The 12,453-nt window shown below is 32.7% G+C and overlaps 1 protein-coding gene across 2 annotated transcripts in view; it reads left to right on the top strand.

Moving 5' to 3' along the window:
• The window catches only part of GNPDA2 (glucosamine-6-phosphate deaminase 2), a 29,250-nt gene extending 16,914 nt beyond the window's left edge, over nt 1–12,336 (top strand). For both annotated transcript variants that reach the window (XM_039221038.1, XM_039221037.1), the window contains 3 exons: nt 389–573; nt 6,162–6,336; nt 11,472–12,336. In XM_039221038.1, the coding sequence (XP_039076969.1) occupies nt 389–573; nt 6,162–6,336; nt 11,472–11,533 (422 nt within the window). In that variant the 3' untranslated portion in view covers nt 11,534–12,336. The remainder of the gene's footprint in view (nt 1–388; nt 574–6,161; nt 6,337–11,471) is intronic.
• The last annotated feature ends 117 nt before the right edge of the window (nt 12,337–12,453 follow it).

Raw genomic sequence — 12,453 nt, 5'->3', positions numbered from 1 at the left:
GAGTTTTCTTTTCTTTTGAGCTGAAAAACAGGCTGGGGAGAGGAAGCAAATAGATAGGCCTAATAAGACTATCTTTAAGATTTTTTTAATATGTGTGTTGTTGAGATGTGAAAAATCTTTATAAACTGTAAAGTGTTAATGCAAATATAATGGAATACTTAATTTTACTGCTATTACAATCATGCTTGCTCAGTCCTAAGCACATGGAGAACATTGAAATACTTGTTGAATCAAATACAGGAACAAATATTTTCATGCAGCATTAGAAATTCAGCTATCAAATAAAATAAGGGGAGTGTGTTTATGACTTTACTCTTTAAAACAACTTGAACTTTGGGAAACCTTATTTACTTTATGTGTATATGTGTGTGTATACTTCTTTTAAAAGGAATTGGTCCAGATGGTCATATCGCTTTCAATGAGCCAGGATCCAGTTTAGTATCAAGGACAAGATTAAAGACTCTAGCAATGGACACCATTTTGGCAAATGCTAAATATTTTGATGGAGATTTATCGAAGGTGCCAACTATGGCTCTCACAGTTGGTGTGGGGACAGTGATGGATGCAAGAGAAGTAAGAATTAAATATTCTTTGATGTCTATAGATTTTGGAGGAAATATGGCATCAAATAAGTGATATTTTGGTTATATCCTATTCACAATGTAAATTGTTATCTAGCTTTCAGTAGCTTCTGTAAGTCTCATTGCAGTGTTTAGAATTCAACTAAATTAAGGTTTTGGAGCTTACGTAAACTAAGAATTAGGCACCATTCCTTTTGGAATACTGCTTCATTTGCCTATTCCTAACTCCAGTCTGAGTTTCTAAAATCATACCGGTCAAATGGTCTGTTTTTAAGTGAAATAATCTTGTGAAAGGACTCTAAGGTTAGTTAACACTAAACTACTTTTGGAGGCTCAGGATAATTTAGTGTAAAGTACATCTTGACTGTAGGAGGGTAGCCAGTTAGTTTCTGACAGAAAAAGAACCCATCTAAGGCTGGATCTGTTCTAAATTTAGTATACTTAAAAAGGCAAGAGCTCTGAACACACCCTGCCTGTTTTTTAGTTTTTAGTTTTTAGGTATCTTTAAAGAACCATTATGTTTTTTAAAGTTTGTTTATTTTTGCAAGAGGGAGAATCCCAAGCAGGCTCTGTACTGTCTGCACAGAGCCCAAAGTGGGCTTGAACCACAAATTGCGAGATCATGACCTGAGCCGAAATCAAGAGTCAGACACTTAACCAACTGAGCCACCAGGCACTCCCTAATTTTTAATTGGGCTTTCCTGTCCTTCCCTGAGAATAAAAGAACAGATTATAGTCAGCTCATGATTATAAGTGGTTACATCATATGGAAACTCCTTTCTTTTCTGTCAACAAAGTGGGATAGGTTCTGAGTAAAGTGTACAGACAAGTTGTGATGAATGAGTAAGTGATCTTAATGTAAATATGTCTAGACTTGAACATACACCTAGAACTGCCATTCAAAATGTAGTTCATGCAAAAGTGATCAGTATATGAGGAAAGACCTTTCAAGGATTGAAATTTCATAGTAATTAAGTTGAATTTTAGACCAATTGTATTTCTAAAAAATGAAACAAAGTTATACAAATAGATATCTTCCATTTAACAAGATTAAAGTTATAATGTAACTTACGATCATTCTTAGAATGAAGAGAGGGTTATTTAGACATTGATTTTTTTTTCTTTTGGTCAGTTTTTCCAACAAAATTTTATGATGCCACTCATTCACCTCACAATTTTCACTCCCAGCCTGATTATATCATCATTATGGCAGAACTATTCTAGGACTTTAATATTTTTACAGGGGCCTTAGTACTTTTTTTTATAGCATTTTAAAACAAGTATTATGTCATGGTACTTAATGCTTTTCTTATCTTTAATTTTAAAGAGCTTAATGTGTACAGATTTTCATTTGCCAGTGGTTTTAACTGTGACATAAGCTGCTCTTCAGTTTTAGTTTCATTAAGATCAAATACATTTAAGGAGTGCTGGGCTGATTCAGGCAGTAGAGCACACAACTCTTGATCTCAGGGTTGTGAGTGCAAGCCCCATGTTGGATGTAGAGGTTACTTAAAATTAAAATATTTTTTAAAATGCACTTAATAAAATTTCGTATCAATTTATGGGGCAGATGCTACCTGTTAAATGGAAAGTACATTTGAATAGGAAACTAAATTTCTAAGTAGTTAGTTCATATGTAAGAAGCTTCATTTTAGCAACTTGCTAATGAAGACCTTCTGTACACACCTTGGAAGTGACACCCTGGAAGTTATTACAGGTTTCTTCAAGACTTGGGAATTGTCAATTAGATAAGGAATCACACCCATCACTACTTTTTCACTCTTTCCATGGCTTGAGGCCTTCACACTAATAGTCTGTGTGAAATGCTCTACTTTTCTGGACCTTGCTTTGCTGAAATGGCACCTTGCAGTTTTCAATGTTCAGAACGCCCATTCTTGATGATAATCCTTATAATCAGAGTTACTTGTATTTTCTCTCAGACCATTGTTCTTTTCCTTTTTGGCACTTTTCACAGTTTCTGATTGTTGTATGTTTACTGGTTTAATCTTTTTTCTTACTAACTTACAATCTCTGTGAGTTTATAGGTCATATATATCCAGCACCTTACACTGTCTGCAATATAATGGGAATTTAATAACTTTTGGGAATAGTTTGAATCTTCATGATTCATGTTAGACAAGGTTAGCTCTATCCACAGGTGGTTATTTACTTGAACTACCAGATCTGATTTTTGTTGACTTTTTGCTCTTTGTCAGAAGCTAATCCTGCCTTCAAAGGATTCAAATTTGTTTTTACTGAGGTATATTTAAGGATATTGTCATATATTTTAAAGGTAATTTCAAAAGAAGAGACATTTTCTTTCACTTTTATAACATCTTTATAATTATCATATATAATTATAATGCTTTGGGTATTAACATGACATAGGAAAAACTAATAAAACTTAAAAATCTTCTTTTGATTTTATTGCCTTACTAAAAATCACCAAGGCCACCAGTGATTTCTTTATTCCTAAAACCAGCATCTTACCTGCAGGTCTTGTCCAGCGGGGCCTCTTTTCATCATCTACAACTGTTGACCATTCCTTCCATCATAAAACTCTAGCGTTCTTCATTCTTTCTGGGGATTCCTTCTCAGTCTGCTTCCAGGCTGTTCTTCCTCCTTCTGCCTTTTGAATATTGTTGTTCCCTAGAGTTTCATCCTGGAACTACGTATCTACCCTGCATGCTTTGGAGCATGACTTTTTTTTTTTTTTTTTTTTTTTTTAATAAATCAACAGCAGTAACTCTACTACATATCTTTATCTTGTCATTCTGAAGCTTCAAATTTCATATTTCCAACTTCCAGCTGACATCTAGATATTTAAAGATTCCTTACATGCTTACACTGTCCAAAATTTAAATTTATCTTTCTACCAAATTTGCCTTTCTTCTGAATATTCATTCTTTTGGTGAATAACAACACTCACCCTGAAGTTTATGTGAGTTTGAAACACGGGTCATTCTCAGCATCTTCTCTACATCAAATGAGTCTACAAATCCCAACTATTTAACAAATTACCTAGAGGTAAATAAGGATCCTGCCCTCCTTCTGTCACTACTGCCTATTAAGTTTATATCAATTTTTTCAAGAATTATTGTAAACCCATTCTAAATGATGGCTATATCTGTTCTTTATGTAGCATATTCTCTGTGTTACAGTCTGAATTATTTTTTTCAAAAGCATAGTTCAGTTTATTACTTACCTATGTAATTAAGAGTCTCCGATGCCATATTATTCTAGCAAAAGATGAAGCCTAGCTTCTCTGGCAAAAAAGTCTCCATTATCAAATCTCAACCAGTATTCAGGCATTTCTTTCATTTTTCCTATACTCCAGCCTTATCAAATTTCTAGCTTTTAACTGACCACCCCATCACTGTCTGACATGCTCTCTCTATGGAGCTTTCCTGCTTATCCTTAAAGACTTGGTTTCAGGTAAGAGCAACTCTAAAGCTTTTTCATGAGAGAAATACTTTCCTTCAGAATAGTGGAGCGGGTACAGTACAACTAATCATATATTACCATCAAATTCCATTCCGGGAGCAACTTTTTTTTCATTTCTTCTAGATATTTCTTATGAATTCTCAGTTAAAGGTTGTGTATGTCTTAGGCTTGCACACACACCCTAATGAGTAATTCTTCATCCCACTCCAGACTTTCAAAAGCTTCCTTTCATTTTACTCCCTTCGTAAGGCTGTGTGTTTTCCCTTTCTCATTGGTAAATGTTTGTCTTTTCAGTTTTTTCAGTGTATATTTGACATAGAAATTTGTTGTCACTTCTCCCATTACCATTTTACATTATTTGCTTCAATAATGAAAGACTGTTAGCTCATATTGCCTAATTGGTAGACTTTTTAACAGTTTTCTCATTTCTCAAGAGACATTCTAATGTAGTTAAGGATATAGACCCTGCAATCAGACTTCTTGTTTATATCTTAGTCTTACCAAAACATTGGGCAAGTAACAGAATATTTGTGCTTCTATTTCATCTTCTGTGAAATGTGAATAAGAACAGTATCCCATGGTGTTTTGTGGAGATAAATGAGATAATTCAAGGAAAGTGCTAAGCTTGGTGTTCGAACTTTGTAACCATCAAAACATATTTTGACACTCTCTTAAAATAACCTAAAAAAATGTCCTTCATGCAGCAATCATTAGATTTAAGGAAGGATGAAAGAAGCTCTGTAGAGACTTCTCAAGTGTTAGTCTAAGGACTTCTGCCAGACTGCTTAATAATCACTTAGGAGACCCTGATTCCTAGATCCTAACTCCAAAGATTATAAATTAGAAGACAGGATGAACAAAGATTATAAATTAGAAGACAGGATGAAACAAAGACTCTGTATGGTTTTTTTTTAACTCCTCTATAGCACATATATTACTTTTAACAATAAACAAAACACTGGTGAATAATATCCAGCAAGGGAAACTAACAAATCTATTAATCCATGTTATTATACCTTATTATAATTATACCTTATTACCTTATTATATCAAACAATTTTTGTTTTAAAAAACAAAAGCTTTTATGTGATGCTATATTAAATTCTCCACTAACCTATATCTTTATACTTAAGAACAAGAAGTCTCAATAAGAATTTTTGTAAAAATTCATACATATCTCTCAGTTCATGGGCTCTAACAGTAATGAGTATAGCTTCAAAATGAAAGGTATTAAATCTTGATAAAATAAGTTTAGTATCTGGTTCATTAATATTTAATTTCTTACTGGTTTAGAAGTCTGGTTTTAAAATACGGAAAACAGAATTTTTATGTTGTTACTATATTTTTGAATTATAACCACTTTAATATTCATTTTTTAGTTAACCGTTATAATGAGAAAAATCATGTTTAAAGATTACATATATTATTTAGATTAAATAGGATTGATTTAGTGCTGAAAATGGTGAAGATTCATTCTGATGCATATACACTTACATTTGCACATGTTCTTTGAATCGTTAAGTTTTAGGAAATGGGGACCAAGAGCTTGGATTTTCTATAGTTCATAAGGCTATTCTCAGTCATGTGTGCTTAAAGAGCAGTTCTTGCATTTAAGTAGATCTCTAATCCTTTTTGACATCTAGTTTTTGTTTCAAGACAATTTTAGATAGCACATGTTCAGTAAAATGGTCTTTAGGTGTCTTTCTCTTACTTTCAAAGTAATATCTACTCTTGATTGTCTGGACTAGAGCAATTGGAATATCATTCTTGGTTATATAAATTATTTGCTGACCTGTAGTTCTGCTTTTGCAAATCAGCCCTTTTCTTTCTTCTTCATTCTCCCAAGTCTCTTCTGCACATCAGTATCTAATGCATTAGTAATTATATGCATTATGGTATATTCAGCTATACTTTTTTACTTCCTTAAGTCAAAAGAGAGAGAACAGTTTATGCTTGCCTTTTACCTTGAACAGAAATAAAACCCTTGAACTGTGAAGTAATATGTAGCTATTTATTTTTATTTTACCTTCAGAAGAATATTGGTGCTAACCTCTTTGTTTCTTAAAAAAGGAGCTTTTTAGTAATTTGAAACATGTTTTAAGAATTAATTAACATGCACTGGTCATGATTTTTCAGGTAATGATCCTTATAACAGGTGCACACAAGGCATTTGCTCTCTACAAAGCAATAGAAGAAGGCGTAAATCACATGTGGACGGTTTCTGCTTTCCAGCAGCATCCCCGAACTATCTTTGTGTGTGATGAAGATGCTACTTTGGAATTAAGAGTTAAAACTGTGAAATACTTTAAAGGTGAGCATTGAAATTTCAGAAGCTGACTGTGAGAACGTTCCATTGTAGATGAGAGTTAAAACTTAGTAAGATTATGGAGTTATATCCTGCACTGTGCCTGTTGGCATTTTGCCAACACATTAGCCAGTTCTTTTTAAGGAACAGAAAAGTCTCACTGCAGATAATAGTTGCTTTCAGAATATTTTACTATTTTTTTTCACGAAGAGAATCTTCAGTCTGTATTTTCAGTAAATATCTTTCTTGAAATCCAAATTTAATATTTACTTTCACATTGTATATGCAAAATTAAATAACCCAAAAGGAAATGTATATATGTTCTGATTTTCTTTTAATTGTTTCCCTGTCCCACCTCCCTCGCCAAGCTATGTTTAGCACCTAATCAGCAGATAGTTGGGTCACCCACTATCTCATCTATTCTTCATAATTTCAAATTCTTCCCATGTATCAGTTATAATGATTCAGTGTCAAAGCAGTATGGAATAAACTCTGCAACTAAGCAAGGGTTTGCCCAAACTTCTGCATGTAAATTTTCCTGTTGACTCTTCCTGCAGTTTATGTCAGTAATTCTTAAACCTTAAGTACCAGACTGTATATGTGAAACCACAAGTGCTTGATGTAATGGGTGATTTAGGATTTTTTCAAGGACTATACTGTTTAGAAGCTGTTCTCTGCTTAAGAGTGAATTCCTCATATAGGTACACATAATAAACAAGCTGTATAAATAGGTGCTCTTTATAAAATACCTGTAGCTGATATGAAAATATTATATAACTGATCATATAAGTATACATACACACACATCAGTAATTCACAAAGTATGTAATTATGTGTACTACTGATATTACATGAATATGTATTTTTTAATTTTTTTACTCTAGTAACTAGGTGTTTATTTAACATGTATTAGAAAAAAAGTGCTGAACCAAACTTTTATTTCATGAATATAATTCTTTGACAGGGCTAAAAAAGTTACCATATTTTATCATCTCTAAGACACATCTTTTTTCGTATCTGTTTTGTCTGAAATTGGGATGTGTTTAAAATTGGTGTCACTATCAGTTACCTGGTAGCTTTTTTTTTTCTTAATGGTACATAAAACAATGTGTCTTATACTCTTCAGTGTCTCATTCATGAAATATAGTATGTAACTTAAATTATAAGTGAATTTAAAGGAAATTTTTAAATTAACTCCATAGTTCATGTAAATATGTGAATGTGGCTGAAGTCTTAAAGGTTGAAACACAAATGATGGAAGTTGGGTGAACAGTGACAAATAGAATTTTGATGTTTAATATAGTTTGTATTTGTACTTACTGTTGTGACATTCATTTTCCTGTTTTACTAAATATTCTTCAAAAGTATTTTTAATGGCTATATAATAGTCAAGTAGATGTACCATAATTCACTTTAACATATCCTTACTATTTATTTTGTCATTTATATTTCCATAAAAAAAATTTTTTTGCCAAACCACAAATGTATCAAACTGCAAAATTTCTTAGTCTAATAAGTTGACAGGTAAAAGCATAAATATCTGTAATGAGTTGTGAATATGACAGCTCTTGGAAGGAGTTTTTACCCATGTATGTAGTCTTTCAGATTTCATTACAAATATTAGACTCCTTGAAAAAAATTCATAAAAGGAATCTCCATTATCTCCATATTTTAATGCCAGTTTTAAGGAGATTCTTTTAACATTTGCGTATTCTAATATGCCAGCAGTCATCAAACTGCTGTTCTTCTCAGACTTTATGTTTGTTTTTATAGAAAAAGTTTACTTTTTATGTGACGTAAATATTTAACAAAATACTCAATAATAGCCAATAATTATATGACCAGGCACTATTCTAAATGGATTATACTTGATTTACTTAATTCTCACAATCCTATGAAGTGGGTACTCTTATACAGATGAGTTAACAGTCTTAATAGAGATGTTGTTACCCAAAGTCATACAGCTTATATGTGGGCAGAGCTGGTTAAATGAAACCACACTTACCTGGAGTCTGGGCTTTTGTCCACTGTTTTACTTCCTCATAGAATAGGTATTGCTTCCAAAAGGAATAGACATATTTTAAAGGTAATTTAAAGCAGAAAGGGGGTAGGTGATTATATCTATTTTGTTCTTTTAATTCACCTATCCAGATTCTAAGCTCTTCTGAAACATTTTGAAGTGTAGACTATTTATGGGAAAATCACTGCACTGCTCTTTTGAGGACACTGTATTTTCCACCTTGGGGCCGCATGTATTTCTGAAGAGGTTCAGGGTGTCAGCCTCGGTCAGGGTGCCTCCCTTCACCCTCAGTCAACAAGACTGGTATCTTGTATGGGCTATAGTCAAACCTCATTTCATAGTAAGGTATTTTAATATAGGGTAGAATTGAATATTCACAGATTTATACGTATTATAAATGTAGTTTTACATATATTCCATATCTTCAGAGTTATTCTATCACTTCAAGATGTACTGGAGAATATGAATCCTGTAGTTAACTATAATTCTTCATATTCCATTCACATCACTACTCTTTTTTCCCATCACTAAAACGTGCCTAAAAGGGTTCAATTTAGCTCTCTAAAAGAAAATCTAGGTTAACTATATCTAAAACAATAAAAATTATTAGTAAATGGAAGTTTATTTCAGTATACAGGGTATACCTTTTAAAAGAAGTAAATCACAGGAAAATATAGTTTAATTAATGTTTTCTAATTTCTTTGATTTTGTTAATTTTATATAAAATGTATTTCATGTTCTTGAGAGAATATATTTTCAACACATCATCATCATAGTGAACATTTCTCTGGTTTCATCCTTTGTAGGCCCTGCTCCAGTAGCTTGACAGAGGTTGAATGAGTTCAGATTAAGCCAAAACCATAAAACTGATATTTAGAACCTATGACATTTCACTTCTAGTACCAGGTCAGGAAGTCTTTATGTTTTACTCAGTACTCAGTTTATTTTTGTCTGTTAGTGATTTAAATAGCAGTGATTTGTTTCTGTCAAATTCTTGTGTTGAAAGTTGTCAGTTTTGCCTTGTCATAGTAAATTTTTTGTGTCCTCCAAAATGCCAATAATAAAATATTCAAAATTTCTAGTTTGGAAACCGCTTTATGTGTAAAAGTTACAGCTACCATATAGTTAAACCTTACAGAGTTGAACTTTTGTTTATTCTGTTTTGTGTTTTAAATCTCTAATGTATTATTTCAAATATCAAAGCTGTAAGTAAATGATAAATTGTATCAAGTAGAATGAACCTATTATAGCTGCTTCTCCATAAGAGGATGCATCTTCTAAATGAAATGGCTAAAATTACCATGGTCTTTGTTGTGTCCTCTCCTCCTGGCTTTTCCTAGTCCCCATTTTACTGCTCTTTACATATTGGTTGTTGAAATGAATGAAACTTTTCAGTTAAATCCTGTTTTAAATAGGATTGGTTCTGTTTGGAGATAATCATGTCGTAAATAGTTTTCATTAATATTTTTTCTGCACTGTACACATTACCCTTTAATGTATATTTTTGGTAAACATAAATTATATTTACCAGATAGTTAGGGCCATCAGCCATGAAAACGGGCTCAGGTGTCTTCAAATAGTCTCACATAGTGTTAGCAAAAAGAAATGTAACAAGTATCCCTATCTGAAAGTAGGTGACTCAGTTTCATAAAAAGTTGGCTCATTAAGTGATTTTTAAAAAATAAAATATTTCATTAAAATAAAAGCTCTATAAAGGTGGGGGCTCAAGTTTTGCTTACTGCATTATTTCACTGTCTGGAAGTGTGCTTGGTACATTGGGAAGCGTTTGATAAACTGTGGATAGTCAGACAGGTAGATGGATGGGAGAACACAGGACTATGAAACCATCTAAACACTGAATTCTGTAAATCACCCCAGGAAGTTGAAACGATATTAAGGGAAAGAGTTAAATACCATAGTTGAAGAAAACCTTCTAAGTTGATAGGATTCAAAGTCCTAGAAAATGGATTGTACCATTTAGATTTGGAGGAAATGGCAAAAGCAATACCACAGATGTAAAGCAGAGCTGACACAGCAGCAAAGAGTTCTTGTTAATAGAGAACCATTAAACTGTATTGATAAAATACGGCTAGATTATACTTTAAAAAAAAATCTCTATACCCAATGTATGGCTTGAACTACAACCCCGAGATCAACACTCACCTGCTCTTCCCACTGAAGCAGCCAGGCAAATTATACTTTAAAAATCTTGAAGTGAAATGGAATGTAGGTGTTAAGAGGTATTAAGAGCAAAAAGGAAAACCAGGGTTCCTATGTCATGGCTCTTCACTTTTTGGGTCATGGGCCACTTTGAAAATCTGGTGAAGAGACTGTCCTCAGAAAAAATGTACAATTTATATATTAATGTGGGAGATTCAAAGATTCCTTGAACTGTCTCTAGCTCTGTTATATCCAACGAGTTAAGGCTGTACTTGATTTCTGCCAGGTGGGCAGCTTCCGAATTGTCAGCACTTATGAGTCAGAGATGGTTCAGCATTGACTGCTCTATTTTTTTCTTGTATTCTAAGTTTAACTGCTTTGTTAACGTGTAAATATGGATTGTTCAACTGTTTAATGGTACCATGGATTTTTTCACTAACTTCCTTCATTGTGGCTTGTTATCACCCCTACTGTAAACACACATGCCCAAATAATGGAAAATAATTTGCCAGATGAATGAATAGGGTAAAACACTTTGGAGAACTGAAGCTATCCTAGTGTAATAGTTCAGTCCCTAGCTGGAGTCGGTAGAGGAAATGCCAGAGGATCAAATTCAACAGACTTATAGATATTACTAAAGTATATTCATCAAGTCAGTATTCAGATTTGTTATTTTTGTCATACTGAAGCTCTGAAGACAGAACTGCTTCTACTTCTGGTTACTCCCAAAGAATCTGTTTACATTGTAGATTTACAGCTCCATAAATAACTACATTGCTATTTGCTAGGTAGTTACAACTAAATATTATGAAACATTTCTGTTTTCATTTTTCAATAAAACTTTATATCAGATGGGAACCAACATACTTATTGTGTCTTACAAACTCTTCTATTTTCTAAAGTAAATGAGATAGAATTCAAAATTAAAAATAAAACTAGAATTGTGCTTTTTTTCTTTAAGGTTTAATGCATGTGCACAATAAACTTGTGGATCCACTATACAGTATGAAAGAAGGAAACTGAAGGAGATTGGAGCAAAATTCTGCTTGAATGAACAGAACACTTTTATAAGTAGATGAATTTTCAGCTATGCAATATGAAAAAACATGGGGATTTTTTGAAGACTGTCATTTTTGAAGTCCAATTATCTATATGTTAAACATTCCATATTTCAATGTGTCCATTTTATACTAAGGTTTAGGAGAAGTAGTTGACTCACAAATAGCTGTTATTGTAAAGTACAGAAGCCACATAGCCACTCTATAAAACAGTGCAGAAATGAAATGTCTGTTTAAAAATTTCAAGTCATTTTAAATGTGAAGAATATATATCAAGTATCATTCATATGAATCTGGTGGCATTCTCAAGAATTTTATTTTTAATCATATAAAGACACTCCACCTTTCAGGTATCAATCACTGCAAACCTTTACTTTTGGAATGTAATCTTTGTATTTTCTCTGCATTACACACAAGCTTTTCTGCACGTGGTTGCCTTAGTCCCCTTCCTGCGGTAGCATCTGGATATCAAAAGTCCTGCTATATATTGTTGGAACAGAAAATCTGAAGAAATGACAGTGCCTAAAAGTACAGTTTACGTCCTTTTGGAAAGTATGTATAAGTGCATGATTTTTGTGCACCACCTTCTACAGCACTTTTTTACAAATGTGCTCTTATTTTTATTTAATGACTTGGGTTCATGCTTTTAATAAGTATTTTGGCAATTATGAACTTTATACTTAGCAACACACTCAAGGAAATTCTTTTGAAGACAATTTTCTGATTATTGTTAAACTTCATAAATGATTAGCTTCCTGTGTCTAAAAAGGTAACATGATAAAGTATACATAAAAGGAATTACTGTAAACTATTTTAGATTGCCATTAACAACTTGCATCATTAAACTGCAAATAAAACTATACTGTTTTCTATCTTTAACTCAAA

Source organism: Hyaena hyaena, unplaced genomic scaffold (assembly GCF_003009895.1).
Source record: "Hyaena hyaena isolate Hyena2069 unplaced genomic scaffold, ASM300989v1 scaffold_933, whole genome shotgun sequence".
Taxonomy (NCBI): Eukaryota; Metazoa; Chordata; class Mammalia; order Carnivora; family Hyaenidae; genus Hyaena; species Hyaena hyaena.
The sequence above is the reverse complement of the archived record's forward strand: the minus strand, read 5'-3'. Positions and strand labels throughout refer to the sequence as shown.